At 40.7% G+C, this 15,886-nt stretch overlaps 1 protein-coding gene across 1 annotated transcript in view; it reads left to right on the top strand.

Moving 5' to 3' along the window:
- The window catches only part of LOC308301002 (CD109 antigen-like), a gene marked incomplete at both ends in the record, with an annotated part of 61,589 nt that overhangs the window by 16,104 nt on the left and 29,599 nt on the right, over positions 1–15,886 (top strand). Inside the window, 7 exons of the mRNA XM_080744898.1 lie at positions 442–571; positions 1,012–1,093; positions 1,909–2,002; positions 8,158–8,511; positions 8,706–8,807; positions 12,562–12,738; positions 14,867–15,019. Coding sequence (XP_080601024.1) covers positions 442–571; positions 1,012–1,093; positions 1,909–2,002; positions 8,158–8,511; positions 8,706–8,807; positions 12,562–12,738; positions 14,867–15,019 — 1,092 coding nt within the window. The remainder of the gene's footprint in view (positions 1–441; positions 572–1,011; positions 1,094–1,908; positions 2,003–8,157; positions 8,512–8,705; positions 8,808–12,561; positions 12,739–14,866; positions 15,020–15,886) is intronic.

Here is a 15,886-nt window from a genome sequence, read left to right as displayed (position 1 = left end):
GACTCCTGTTCCACAGCAGCCTGTGATTGGGCTACTAGGCTGGTATTCGGATTATAGACAAGCCAGTGGGCCAATCATGTGATGTCTTTCTGGTCTGGGGGTCGGTGCTGCTGAAGGATTGTCCCTCTCCACTTAATGGCCCGCCCAGCCCAAACGGGGCAAATAATAATTTGGTTAAAAATTGGGGAGCCCCTCATGGCCCACTAATGGTCAGCTCACCGGGCAAAGGGGCATATGCCCTGTATGCCAAATGCCCAGGCCACGCCTGATGCTCATACAACCAGAAGCCGGTGTACATTGTGGAGTCACATGTTTGCGGTGTGCCTACGCTGAGTGTGTTACACATTCCACTTTTCTCAAGGGTAGCAGAGAGTTCGCCCTGGGACAGTGTTTTGATTGTTGTGTCCTTTCTTGTATCGCCCCTCTCTCCACGTGAGGCAGGATCCCCGGGGAAACCGGATTCGACAATGGTTGTCTTTGGACTGTGTTCTCGGGGTGGTGTCCCAGCAGTACCAGTTGTCCGATAACCCACCGCTCGGCAAGTGGACCATTCACACATCAGTCAATGTAGGTCTGCTTTGACACTGTACTGTAGGTCTGCTGCTGTACATGCAGACATGCATAAAAAAACACAGCCTGCATCACGTTTTACACCTCAAGAAACGCTAGTATTATGGAATGTAATGTACTTATTTCCTTTTACCACTTAAAGTATGGATTCCACTGTGCAAGTAGTTGTTTTGTATTGCATACATGGCTGATATAATTTGTGTTTTAGTTAATTTGTTATCTATTATATTTTTTTCTGTCTTGCAGAATATTGTCAGTGAAAAGCATTTTAAAGTGGATCATTATGGTAAGCATAATTTGCCCGGCTGCATAGGCATTATTTCTACTGTTACACAGTAAAATCTTTAGTGTTTATTTAACTCTGCCAATAGCAATTTAATCAACCACAATCAGTAAGTGATGCAACACTGTCTTCAAACTGCTGTTTCGTTTTGCTTCCAGTACTTCCCAAGTTTGAGGTTGTGATTTCAACACCTCCTCAAATATTTCACGAGGACGACTTGTGGGGCAACGTCACTGCACAGTGAGTCCATCATATTACTGCTGTAGTAGCAATGCTGTAGTACAGCAAAGTTAGTCCATCATAGTAGTAATAGCAATAGTACAGTAATACTCTGCCAAGTGAGTCCACAGTTTTGTGGCCACTCTACTGATGTTTCTTACCGGTATGTGTTTGTATTGCTGCTCAATTGTTTGCTTGCTTCCTAGCTTCTGCCTTTCTATATTTGTATGTCATATATTCTACTATTACTTATCCATTATTATTCATGTCCTTTTGTGTAAGCCACCTTGCAAATCCCTCAATTACAAACCGTAAGTGCCAAACAAATAGTTATAGCACTAGCTCTACAGTATTGTCAGGAGTAGTAGAATTTGTATTAACAGCATTGCACTTACTTTATCCAGGGAGTGTTTTCTCTTTGAGCAAACACCTTGCTTCCATATCTGACTATCACATTCACAGTAATGCTCTGTCTAAGGATGTACAATTTCTATATAACTAGGGCTGAGACTGGCACTAACTAACTGATTAATTTAAATTAATTAATCACAGAAAAAATAGCGTGATTAAAAAGATTTACAAATTTTAATTGCGCTTAGTCTTTGCACCACGGAACCTTTCTCACTGGACGAGTTTTAGGGGTACCGATCATATCGGTGCAACCAACCAACAGACTGCAAACCAACCCCAGTGCATGCAATGGGAGAGACAGCCACTTGTTTGCTTGGCCCAGTGGATTGGAAGTTTAGAATGAAAAAAACTCACTCACAGTGATTGATGATTCACTTGTATACCAAAATTAATTCATTTATTTTTAATCATGTCCTGATCCTCAGGTACCTTTATGGCAAGCCTGTCCGCGGAAGCATGAACATAACATACCTGCATCATTTTAATGGCATTACGATGGCTTATGATCAAAGCGAAGAGGTAAGTTGTCCCTGTTTAGAGCCACTATGAGTAGCATTTACACTGCAATGCATCTCACGTTACTTTAATTACCATGCCTATTGGAATTTACACATTATTTATGTGAATCACAATCAGCTGAGGGTCAAATCACAATCCTCAAATCTGCAATACTGTAGCTATATCATTGTGTTTGTATTTGTATCACATACCCAGCCTTTATTTGTCTTGGGTGAGAGGGTGATGAAAGGACCAACCTTGGTGATATGTTTGCGCTAATTGGTCAGCTGCCCAATCAGCCCTGGGGATAATATGGCAGCTGACCAGTCAGCGCAATTGGCTACAGCCGTATAAGCTAGCCTGGGATCAAATGCTTTTGCAGATCTGGTCTAGAGAGAATCAGCAGTACACGTACATGGTCTGTGCTTCCAAAAATAATGACCATCTGCAAACCAGGGGTGCCACAGTGGTAGGGCCTGCCCATAAACGGGTGAAATCTTATGAACATGGCAAGTTTCTTCAAATGTACTTCTTTACTTTGTTTGGTATGTTCATGTTGTACATCTACAAAGTAACTAGTAACTAAAGTTTTCAAATAAATGTCGTTGAGTAAAAGTACAATATTTGGATCCGAGATGTAGTGGAGAAGAAGTAAAGGTATTGGAAATGGGAAATACTCAAGTAAAGGACAAAATTGTACTTAAAGGGGAGACCCACCCATTTTCAACATTGAACTATGTCATTAATATACCTATGAGTTGCTTTGAACTGGAGGATTAATTTTGGGGTTTGTATTTCAAAGTAGGCTACACCGTGATGATGTCATCACATAGTTCAACAGTGATGTTACTAGGTTTTCAATGTAATGGGTCCCGGGACCCACAGGTGGTCATTCAAATGGGTCCCAGAAAAGTTTTATGAGTCCTCAATACAATGTTTTCGAGCGCTGTGAGCTTGTAGATTGGCTATTTTCAAAATGTTTGCCTATTTCTTATATTTATTTTACAATTTGGCTAATGTTTGAACTTAGAACTAAGATTTCTAAATACACTAGGCTACACCCATTTAATTATATTTATATCACTGGGACCCCAATTTATATTAAATGTTAAAATACTAGAGTACAAATGGAACAGGTCCATTTGGTTCTATTTGTTCACCGAGTTACAGACCCATACAGTTCTATTTGGTTCCTAACTATCATTTATCTGGGGACCCCCTGGAACTCCCTCAAGGACCCAGGACCCCACTTTGAGAACCACTTGTGAAAATAGTTTTTAGCTGTTCCAGGTTTAACTGATAATAAATCTTTACAGTGTTTATCTTACACAATACATTAAAAAACGAATTAAACTATCTAAACTAATATAGCAACTTAAGTAGAAGAAGTAAATTATTTTAACATGGACTCCAATGGAGGTGCATCCCCGGGACCCCAAGACCATGACATGAATGAGTCCCTGGGCGACTTGAATGATTTTTTGATGCGGGATGCGCACGTAATGACATCACTGAGTTCAATATTGAAAATGGGTGGTTCTCTCCTTTAAGTACAGCACTTGAGTACATGTACTTAGTTACTTTACACCACTGCCTCAGGGATGATGTGGCAGTTGAACAATCAGCCCGAGCTAGTGCGACCGCACCCTGGACTGTCACCACGAGTGACCTCACTTCTGAAGGAACTCATCATCGTCAGATGTCAAATTCGTGGCTGGGGAGACATGGTGTTTATCCGGGCACAAAGGAACCAAAATACACAGTGGAGAACAGCTTCTTGTAATCAGGGGCGTCACACCAAATTCTGGGCCCTGGGTACAAGGATTCAGTGCGGGGCGGGCCCCCCATGAATGTTAACTATTGAAAAATAGCAGCTATACAAACTCACAGCGCAGCACCGAGTGCCGCCGCTGCAAGCTTGTAGACCTGCTATTTTTGAAAAATCGTCAAAATATTTAGTTCCAGGGACCCCCCAGAAGCAAAATTTGAGTTAAAAATGTTCACTTAAAAAATACATACAGTATATTCAAAGATTTGCACACATTTTCACGACTTTTCAAAAATAGCAGATCTACAAGCTCACAGCGCGGCACTCGGTGCCGCGCTGTGAGCTTGTATATCTGCTATTTTTCAATAGCTAAAGTTACTAGGGCCCCTCCACCTTGGGCCCTAGTAACTCAGTCACACTCCCCCCCCCCCCCCCCCCCCCTTGTGACGCCCCTGCTTGTAATGATCCATACAGAATGTCTATGTAATGGCAAAGCCAGGCCTGTTCTCAGCCAACTCCCTCCCCACACTGTTGGAAAATCCCAGTGGGACTACCTACCATCTTTTATCCCAGAGTAGTTCTGTTTCCAAACTCGGGAACAACAAATGACGATGCATCCATCTATAATTTTTTAGTGTAGGCCTACTTGTCCGACTTTATTCCTTTCATCATGCCATCTTTCTAGATACACTTTTTTTTGCGGCGCTACTCCTCGTCTTCCCACAGTTTTGGTGGCACGCACCATTTTCATTCCACAGACATATACTTTTACTTACTTTATTTATTTATTTGGACAGGACAGTACCAGTTAATGGACACATTGACATTGACATGTTGCATAATAAATACAAACATACAAAAATCTCAGTGTAAACCAGCCGGAGTTAGCTTAGAGCTAAATTTCATCCGTTGTCCTCACATAAAACAAGAAACAAAACAAGACTAGGAATAACAAGAACAGAACAGAACAGAACAGTACAGGGCGAACATGGACCATTATGTCAAATGCACCGTCTTCATCGGGACACGTAGGGGTGCATTTAGCCAAGGGATACGTTATATAGTTTAATTTATTTATACATTTATTTGTGAATACCGGTACATTTTCTCCATTGTCTTTAATAAAAAAATCTACTTTTCCCAAATATGGAGATGATGACTGACATCATAGACCACATGAGACGGGCACAGTATCTCTATATACTGTATGGGCATTCCAAGATATGGGCTTAATATTGATGACATCAGGGATCGTCATGCAGTATATGGGCATAAAAGGGACAAGGACACATGAGATCTCCATATATGGATTAATTAATAATGAATTACGGTAATTTCCCCCATTGACTTGAATGGGGAAAATTGATAAGACGGAAGTCATTTGCAAGTGTGACTCGTGTCACGGCAACCACACTTGCAATTTCCAATTGCATCTATTTCGTTATTTGTAATATTAACTAACAACATACTTCTTACGTGTACTGTATATAATAATGATATTGCTTTCAAACAGATTGATGGGACCACAATGTTCACATTTGAGGTGCCTGACTACCCATCCTTCCAAAAAAGGGACATAGAGTTCAACGACTTTGGTGACTTTAGGGCTGATGATTATGTGACTGTGGTGGTTAATGTCACAGAAGACCTAACAGGTAAATCACCATTCACTGCTCATTATCAGCATCGCTTTTGCTTTGTCAGACACTTTAAGTTTACACTAAAGCACTGGTTCCCAAACAATGGGTCGGGACCCATTTGTGGGTCACGGACCAATTTTTATGGGTCACAACTGGAGAATAAAAAATAAAAAAATCACACCCAATGTGAAATGAGCGGTGGTCGTGCTTGCATAACGTCTTCAGACTAGGATTTGAGTCTAGGATGTACAGGCTATGCTACACACACATGTTTTACTATGGCAAAACGCTGAGGAAAAGGCTACAGACACACGCACAGCCACTCTATGGAGCGGTTTACCACCGCTCAAAAATATCATTTTTTTTAAACAAACAAACAAACAAATCCAAAAAATACCATAAATAAAATAATAATTAAGAAGTAGTGAAAATAGACGATCTACAAGCTAGCAACGTGGCACAAAGCAATGTGTTGTGCGCTTGTAGATCTGCTATTTTTAATTAGTTTGGGTCCAGGCAAATATCTCTTTTGGTCTCGAGCTAAAAAGTTTGGGAACCACTGCAAAGGTACCCAAAATGCAATGGAAAAAAGGACCAAGTAAATCTAAATTATTTAACTCAGTGGTTATCAATCATTTTGTATAACAGATGCTTTGTGTTGTTAAAAATGTTCAAGCTTGTTCAACAATCTTCACAATTGATTTTCCAAATAGCCAAAGCATAAAATAGGGTTGAAAATGGTTAAGCTGTTTTGATGTTACTCTATATTACTATAGAGCCCCTGGAGTCCCATTAAAGACCTCTGGGTTGGTGCTTTGTGTTCTTTGTGTCATTATTTGTATCAAGAGATATTTATGTTCAATGTCTTCAATTTAATTAATCACAACATATATACAAAGCAGTCACAACTCCTAAAACAAATATCATCGACATGGTGGCGTAAAGTAGCTAAGTACATTTACTCAAGTACTGTGCTTTTTTAAGTAGGCTACTTCTCTTTACTTGAGTATTTCCAATTTTCAGTAGGCCTACTTTTACTTGTGAGCTTTTAGATGTGCTATTTTCAAACAATTTTTATACTTTTTGTACATCTGAAAAATTGTGAAATGGGACATTCTGCATAATGAGTACTTATTTTTTGTACTTTAAATTAAGTAGCCTACATTTTTCTACCACCATACGTTTGTACATTTACTCAGTAAATGTTGAATTCTGGACTTTTACTTTAAAAAAGGGGGGGGAATCTATGTTGCAATTTGACTACTTTTTCCACCACTGGACAAAGAACAGCCACGTCCATCACTATTTTCTTTTTTCTTCTGCTGTCTATTTCAGGATTGACATCTAGCAGTACAGCAGAGGTGTCTCTGGCAAAGGACAGATACAAAATAACATTTCAGGGTCCCACATTTATTCGACCATCTTTAATCTTAACTGGTCAGGTATGTATGGTGACGTCAATTTTCATGCATCATGAAACATTCTTTCTTAAAGGGATATTCCACTTTAAAAAAAACTTTTGGTCATTTTATCAGCCAGATAACATTTACATCAAATATCTAAATATTGAATGAAGCAAATTAAAAACTGTTCATGGTGTTCATAAAAGCCTGATTAGACGATAAAATTACCATCTTTTTTAAAGTGGAATATCCCTTTAACTTCCCTTAATTTTTGTTTCCTACATTTAGTTTTTTTAATTAGGCCTATTATTATTTCAAAACATTTTCAAAAAACATTCCTCAGAATGAAAAGATTTTCATGAATGAAAAATAAATTGAATTATATTTTTTTTCATTATTTTCATTTAGCTATAAAAGAAAAATCTATGAAATTCCATAAATTAGAAAACAAAGAAGTAGTGAATTATAGCCGATATAAGCTCACAACGTGGGGCAGTTTTTCTACTTCCACATGTAATGTGTATTTACACACTGGGTAATGGTGCATTATGTGCATCAGTGCATCTTGTTCTAATGACTTAGGTGGGGATGTTCTGGTGTACATGATTGCGGCAATAAGACGTGTGTGGATCCATTATAAAATCACCACCTTATTTGTTTCACTTTTTTGATACCCACTACAACGGAAATGAACTTAGAACTTTTGTCCTGTAAGTCAGTGGTTCTCAACCTTTTCAAGCCGTGACCCCTGCAACATAATCATATTTGAACTGGGGACCCCCCACCCTGAGGTTGAGAACCACTGCTGTAAGTAACTAAACCCTCCCCAAAGAGCACCTGTAATCAGTTCACCATACACACGGACCCACGCAGCGCTTCTTTATCTTTTATATAATCAGTATTGAGATTAACAACAGGTGTTATTATCGCTGAAGCAAGGCTGCACCTATCAATTATCTTCCAAGCTATTAATTCTATATCCTATATTAATATCGGCCCAATGTATATGGGCATATACTGATGACATCAAGGATCTCCATATATGGATATAGGCCTAATGGGGACAGGGGCTGACAGATACAGAGATCTCCATGTGTGGGCACAAAAGAGGCCCATATATGGGCATATACTGATGACACCAAGGATCTCTATATACAGTATGGGTATTAAAGGGACAAGGACTGACATATACAGCGATCCCCATATATGAGCATATCGGTCGGATCGGTGGCACAACATAGGTGTGAGCTTCGGAAAAAACAAACATAACGTGTGGAATTGATTGACTTGAAACAGTAGCTTAGACTCTAAGTCATGTTTTTAAAAGGTCCTGCGTGTGAAAACAAAGTGTGTCTTGTTTTTCAGTTGAAAGTGTCCACATACGACGGGCGAGCCCTGCCCATGGAAGACCAGGGCAAGATGGTAACAGTAAAAGTCACGCAGGCGGGCCATGGTCCCTGGAGCATGAGGTTTGGCAACAACATGATGCCGGACATGGAGATCCCTATGGACATGGATATCCCTATGGACATGGATGTCCATGGGCCTCCTATGGGCAGGCTTCCTCCTAATCCTGTCCCTAACATGTCCCTGCCCCCCTTCGATCCCCCCACCTCCAAGAAGCCTGCTGTGGAAATGAGAGAGTTTCCCGTACCCGCCGATGGAGTCATTCCCCTCGTCCTTCCGCTCTCAGATGAGGTGGAGATGGTGGGGATCGAGGTAAAAGCCTTCAACACACACATGTGCCAGATTTGACTGCTTTGTAGATTTGAATGAAATATAAATCCATGTATGTTTGCTTCATGCTCAAATGACTTATTTCCTTACAGCATTATTTAGCTTCTTGCTTCCTATCGTGTGGATGTTGATGTTTGCCTCTCTCATGTGTGTGTCATTTATTTGGGCTCATTCAGGCTTCATTTGGAGAGACTCGGGAGAATTTTGAGCTGTTCAGCAGTTACTCATCACCCAGTCAGTCCTACATGCAGGTCCAGAAGCCGCTGCAGCCTCCTCAGGTAATACAGGCAAATACCAGCGGTGGAAAAAGTAAAAGTAAAAGTATTAATACTGCAATGTAGAAATACTCTGTTTCGAATTAAAAATATACTTGTGTAAAAGTACAAAAGTATTGGTATCAAAATGTACTTTAAGTACCAAAGTTAGAAAGTACTCATTATGCGGAATGTCCCATTACACAAGTTTTCAAATGTAAAAATATTTTCAAAATTGCAGAAGCTCACAATGCGTTGCATCGCAACGGCTATTTTCAAATGGACGAAATGTGTATAGGGCTAAAGTGGTTAATGTATGTCTTGTAATGATAATCAGAATCTACAAAGTAACTAGTAACTAACGTTTTCAATTTATTGTAGTGGATTAAAAGTACAATATTTGTCTCTGAGATGTAGTGGAGTAGAAGTGAAAGTATTGGAAATACCTCAAAATTGTACGTAAGGTACTTGAGTAAATCTCTCACCGTGATGCATTGTGAGCTTGTAGATCGACTATTTTCAAATGGACGGAAATTTGTATTCAGGGCTGAAGTGGTTAATGTACTGTATGTTTTACTTTACACCACTGCCTGGCAAATAGCAGGTACATGGTGCATGGTACACATTACAGGCAAATACCAGATACCATGCCAGGGCATGGTAGATAGACACAAAAGGTTAATACAGAGTTCGGTGTGCAGTGCATACATTGATGTCCTTCTTAAATATAACAAAACAAGGACACACAAAAAAGAGATATGTACATTTGGTCAGCCATACACTTCCCACGCTCACTCTCATACACACACGCGCACACGCACACACACCCACACCCACATACCTGTTTTTATACTTCTATCTAATTCACTGTCTGCTAACACAAATAGTCCTCAGGTTACAAAATCAAACGTAGGTGGATGCTGTATATTCTCTTGCTTTAGTAATCAGTTAGTTGTGACATTATTACCTTAAAGTTATACTGTGCAAGTTGCTCAACTTGTGGTCAGTAGCTCTATAGCAAACCTTGGTCGTGTCCGCGTCTTTCGGCCGTTTTTCGGTTCTCACACCCCCGCGTCTGCCTCCACCTCGCCGAGATCTATCTTGTGAGGGGTCCCTGGTTGCTGTGCGTTCAGCCATTCCGGAGATACACTCCTTCACCCATGCTTCACCGTGCACCCGAGTATAGAGACACACGGGAGACTACAAATATGGCCGCCCTGGCGACCCCACTCCAAGATGCGCTGTGATTGGCCGGCAGTGTATAACACTCGCTGTGATTGGCCGGTCGTGTGATGACGCAATTTTGCCGCGAAAACCGGTCCCCGGTAGGGATCATAGAAAACATATAAAGAGAAGGCTTTAGAAGCTGAAAATAACGGAGTGGGGGTTCTAAAACTTTAGCGATTTAACAGTTTTTAGATTTGTTTTATAAAAAAATTACATGGTATAACTTTAAATAATTTACTTCAATCAGTAGGGAACCGTAAAGCAAACTACACTATATGCAGACAGCTGTTATTGTGTGTGTGGGGGGGTTCTCGTGCTCGAAGTTTATTAATTTGACAAATATCCTGTTTTTAAGGTTGATGTTCCCCTCCCGTTGGTCATTCAGAAAAACTTCCCGGCTTCTGAAGTTCACTATATGGTAAGTATAGCCTCACCTACTCTGTGTGTAACACTACTGTTCATCTTGCCATGAACTATTCTTACTGTAGATGCAGTATGATTTAGTAAAGGGGGGGGGGGGGCGGTCCTCAGATGATTAACTTAATGTGCAACACTGTTTTCTCGCTCTACAGTAACAAACCAACATAAAGTTTAAGGTGTATTGAGGGTAGCACATTTCTAAAGTGACAATTTAAGGACTTTTTAATACTTCTAAAATGATAAATTAAACATTGTCCAAATTGTCAGATATTGGAGGCAGAAAATGGGAAAATGGCGTTGTGAGCATGTAGATCTGCTATTTTCACAATAGAACAAAATGTAATGCCTCAACTCTTAGTGCTCGTCAGGGTGGGGTGGGGGGGGTGGGGGGGGGGGTCCCCAGTTAAAATATGATTATTTTGGGGGTCGCGGCCTGAAAAGGTTGAGAACCACTGTCCTAGATCACAATCTCTGGATTGAGCCTCATATACGTTTATGTCATGACTCTCATCTCATTTTACCATAACTGGACTGGGAGACACGATCATACAAGGAAGTGTAAATAGGAGACGCAATATATATAGTGTGTGCCAACTGGCCTATGAATGTCTGACACCAAGTGTGTGTGTGTGTGTGTGTGTGTGTGTGTGTGTGTGTGTGTGTGTGTGTGTGTGTGTGTGTGTGTGTGCGTGTGCATGTGCGTGTGCGTGCGTGCGTGGGTCTGACACGTAGTGAGTTTGAAGAAAGTTCAATAGGACCTAACCACTTAAACCCTATTGTATATATTTCACTGACCGGAGTCTCCCAGGGCACTGTAATTCACCGTTTGTCAGCCTTCTGATTGGTCCCTGAGACTCCCTGACTGGCCAACCAGAAAAAAACATTCACTTTTTGCTATCGGGGGTGGAGTTTGTGCAGTGGAGAATGTTGTTTCAGGCTTTCAAAAACTGTCCGCAGTGCGGAGCACGACCTTCGTCCAGTACGGCCGCGGCAGTAGGGGGCGATCTTGCTCATCATAATGAATAAGCTTCAACAAACTAGTTCACATGGACCTTATCAATGGTCTAAGAGTCACGATTGGGTACATATATTTTAAATGGGCAGAATTACGAAAAGCCAGCCTATTATGTGAGGAGAAACATTATAGTTCTGTCCTCTTCCTACCCAAGATGCAATGCGCTTCTCTTTCTATTTCTATTCTATTTCTGATCCAGAGGATTAAACTAATTAAAACATTTATTTTCGGGGGAAAACTACTGTTTTGCTATGTAATTACTGTACCTTTTTCTTCCCTTTTTATTAATATCATGTAGATGTGTTTTTTTTGGTACTTTATATAGCTGTAATGAGGCTATGAAAAAAATAAAAATCCCATCCACTACCACTATAAAAGAATCTGCAAAGAGGATTCTGTCCCACTGGGATTAAACAAATTAAAACATATATTTTCGGGTAAACCCCCTGTTTTCCAATGTAACTACTGTACCTTTGTCTTCCCTTTTTATTAATATCACCTAGATGTTTTTCCTTTGGTACTTTATATAGCTGTAATGAGGCTATAAAAAAATAAAAAAATCCCATTCACTGCCACTATAAAAACAATCTGCCCAGGGTCAAATGTCCCATCATAGTAACAGGGCAGAATGGGGCGGGATTTGCAAAAGGGAGAATTGGTCTGCTATTTGTTTTCCTCCCTTTTCATCAGTCCAGTCAATACAAGTAGTCAGATATACTGAACATCATATTTTATTTAGAATTATTATATATTGTTATATACAATATTATAATTATATATAATTATTTTAGGCTTTGAATCTCGATTGTTGATTATGTCACGTTGCTGCACTGAATTCTATTGAATTGAATTGCGATGCATTGCTAAATCGATTATTTTTGACAGCACTAATGTTCGCCCCGGGAATAGGGATGCTAGGTATATGCTGTATGTGTAAGAGCTTAAATAGCACTAGTCCTATACACTTATTTGTGTGTGTGTGTGTGTGTGTGTGTGTGTGTGTGTGTGTGTGTGTGTGTGTGTGTGTGTGTGTGGTGTGTGTGTGTGTGTGTGTGTGTGTGTGTGTGTGTGTGTGTGTGTGTGTGTGTGTGTGTGTGTGTGCGTGTGTGTGTGAAGGTGAAATCCAGAGGCCAGATTGTGTCAGCTGGCACAAGTTCTGTGTCCAGTTTGGTTGTCACCCCAGAGGAGTCGTGGGCACCGCTGGCTTGCATCATAGTCTACTGTGTACGTCCTGACGGAGAGATCATCAACGACGTGCTACAGCTTCCCGTCGCCCGTGGCCTGAAAAATGAGGTGGCTATTTCATGAATTTAGAAGAAAAAACAAACAAACATTTGTTAAGCTCAGTGGTTCTCAAAGTTTTACATTTCAAGGTCTCCTCTTAACTTTGACTGTGTACAAATGGAACCAAATAGGGTTAAGGTACACATTTGTACACTGTCAAAGTTACAGACTTCTTACGTTACAGATACTGTTATAGTTACAGACAGAGTTTTTGTTTTGTTTTTGCAATATGATTCTATTGATTACCTTTACGTTTCTTTATGTTTTATTCTATGAATAAATAGATTAAGCATATAAGCATTATTATTTTCATTTAGTCGCACAGTGGTGTCATGTCAAAAATAGTGAAACTCGGATCAATGTGTAGGTTGGCCATTTTCGCTATATATTTATTTGATTATTATGATTTTTTAAATGTAAGTCAAAGTTGTTAAGTGCGTCTCTGGCTTTTAATGTAACCAAAGAAAATACTAGCAAGACGCTGTGACTAAATATTGTTGCATAATGTGGTGTAATTTCAGAAAGAAAGGAGATAGCAAAAAATAAGTTACCACTTAAAGGAGTAGTTGACCCCAAAATAACTTTTTTTCTATTGATTACTCGTGCCATGGAGACTTGAGTTCAATAATATCTTTTGTGTTTTGTCGCATTCCTAAGACAATAATTTGATTACAATAAATGTACCCCATTGATTCCGAATGGGGACCCGAATGCATTTGGGTCCCCATCCGGAATCAATGGGGCTCCAAGGTGTGAGTTAAGTCTCCAAGGTGTGAGTAATCAATAGAAAAAAGTCATTTTTGGGGTGAACTACTCCTTCAAGCTCCATTTCTAAATCTACAAGCTCTCAACCCGCCACTTGGAGACACGTTGAGAGCTTGTAGATCCACTCATTTCGCTATTTGTTTGGGGGTAAAAATGTTTTGCCTATAATAACATTCCCAAAATAGGGATGCCACATTGACATTGGTTAATAAGTGAATGGTTGCATACAGTAACCGTTATCTATATGATAACACGTGTCACATGTAGATACTAGTGATGAAAACTATTCAAGTTGGGGACACAATAACTGGATTTGAGGTTAAATGTGAACACTAGTGGGTGGCAATTTTCTATCCCCTGATGACCCAAATGACGCCCCTGCTACACTGTTTGATTAGCCTTGGATCGCTTCCAATTTCTGGCTTTTGATCTGGTCGGGAGCGGATGGCGTCCTACTTCATTTTGTAGTCAAAACGGACTACACTTTGGCCGGAAATACCAAACCGGAATCAGTTTAACCCAAAACAATTTCCCGCGCTCAATGACATAATTTTAGTACCTACCCAATAAAACCCTTGATGCGGCGTAGTTTTGCTTATTTTTTGAAAAGTTTGTTTGGTATATCCATCTTTTAGTCCAACTCGCAGCGACTGGCAAGACTTCTAGCATTTAAATAGGTATTAGGGCAACAAACGGGGAACCAAAACAAAGCAACACTGCTTCTGCCATCCGGTCTAGACCGGATCAAATGACCTGTTTAGTAAACGAATACCAGGCTTTCCCCCGAGAAAGCCTCATGACGCAAGATTACTGTTTGTTTGTTTGATTGATTGATTGATTGATTGATTGATTGAATACTTCATTAGAGGTTTGCATAGGAAGAGGTAATTGACAGTACAGTTCACTGATACAAGGTCAACTAAAAGGATTAACACCACAAGAGAGCCTGTGGCTTGTTTCAATTGGTGTCCAACTCATATAACATTGAATGACAGACAGACAAATATAACACTAGCCTGGTTCCAGACCCTGAATCGCTAGCCACACCCCTTCAAAATGTTGTTTCGGCGATTCAGGTGGAGTGAAATGGAATGCAATTCAGTGTCAGAAATGAGTGTCAGGCTAATATAACACAGTACTGTGCAAAACATATCATCAAAAGAAAGCAATTGTAAAACAAAATTAATTACAATAGAAAAGTCAGGGGGAGGTAAGGATATGTTTTTTTTTTTTTTTTTTTACCAGTTTCGAGTAGCAGCCGCCTGTAAGTGACCTTGCAGAGTGGTTTTAAAGGAGGGTAGGGGTTTACACTCCTTTGTGGCTTTGTTACTCCTGTGTGGCTTTATATATGACAGAATGCTGTGTCTACCAGGTGCGGCTTAGTTGGAGTGCCTATCAGGTCAGGCCTGCTGATACGGTCACTCTGAGTCTCGATGTGCTTGAGCCGGGCTCTCTGGTCAGCCTCTTGGTGGTGGACAAGGCTACACGCTTGACCGGCTCACAAAATGACATCACTGAGGAAAAGGTGAGGAAGACTGCATTGTTCAACCACTTGTGCTCTTTAGACTAGAGGCTCTGTACTTGGACCATTTTTTCCCCCAGTCTACACCAAATCTCTCTGCCAAAAATAGCCGATCTACAAGCTCACAGCGTGTTTTAGATCTGTTATCTGGCCCACCAGAATACGTTGTTAAAATGTTCAATTTGAGCGAATCATCAGGTCTTGTATCCAGTCTTAAAACAAGTGTATCTTAGGGGCACGGTGGCGCAGTCAGTAGTGCTGTCGCCTCACAGCTAAGGTCCTGGGTTCGATTCCTGCCGGGGGACACTGTGGGTGCTGGGGGCGTGTTCCCTCCTCCGCGTCATCAGTGCCCACACCCTAGGTGGGGTTGGCAAAAGGGCCTTTCTGTGTGGAGTTTGCATGTTCTCCCCGTGTCTCCTAGGGTAGATACCCTCACAAAAACATGCAGTAATCCTAGTCTCTATAAAGCCTCCCCCTGGCCAGCCGGGGCGCCTGATGGAGGGGAATGGAACTGGTTGGAATAACGTGTTCCTTCCACGCGCTACGTCCAACCGGGGAAGCTCCCCCTGTCAGGTGATAAGAAGCGGCCTGCTCACTCCTCATGCATTGAAGGAAGCATGAGCTCAGTTCGGGGCCCTCCCCAGGTTGGCAGAGGGAGAGTGGATCTCAGCTTAGGCAATTGGCACCGGGTGAAAAAAAAATGGGTTACAAAAAATCGTGGGATAAAAATTTAGAAGTAAAACAAGTGTATCTGCCAGTTGGGTAAGGTCATTGTTTTTTAACACATGACTACTCCTACTAGTACTACTACTAATTCTGTTACTTCTGCTACTACTACAGCAACAACAAAAACAGACAATTCTAACCTTT

This window comes from Nannobrachium achirus (assembly GCF_963921795.1).
Source record: "Nannobrachium achirus genome assembly, chromosome: 16".
Lineage (NCBI taxonomy): Eukaryota > Metazoa > Chordata > Actinopteri > Myctophiformes > Myctophidae > Nannobrachium > Nannobrachium achirus.
Note: the sequence above shows the minus strand (reverse complement) of the source record. Positions and strands in the feature narration are given on the sequence as shown.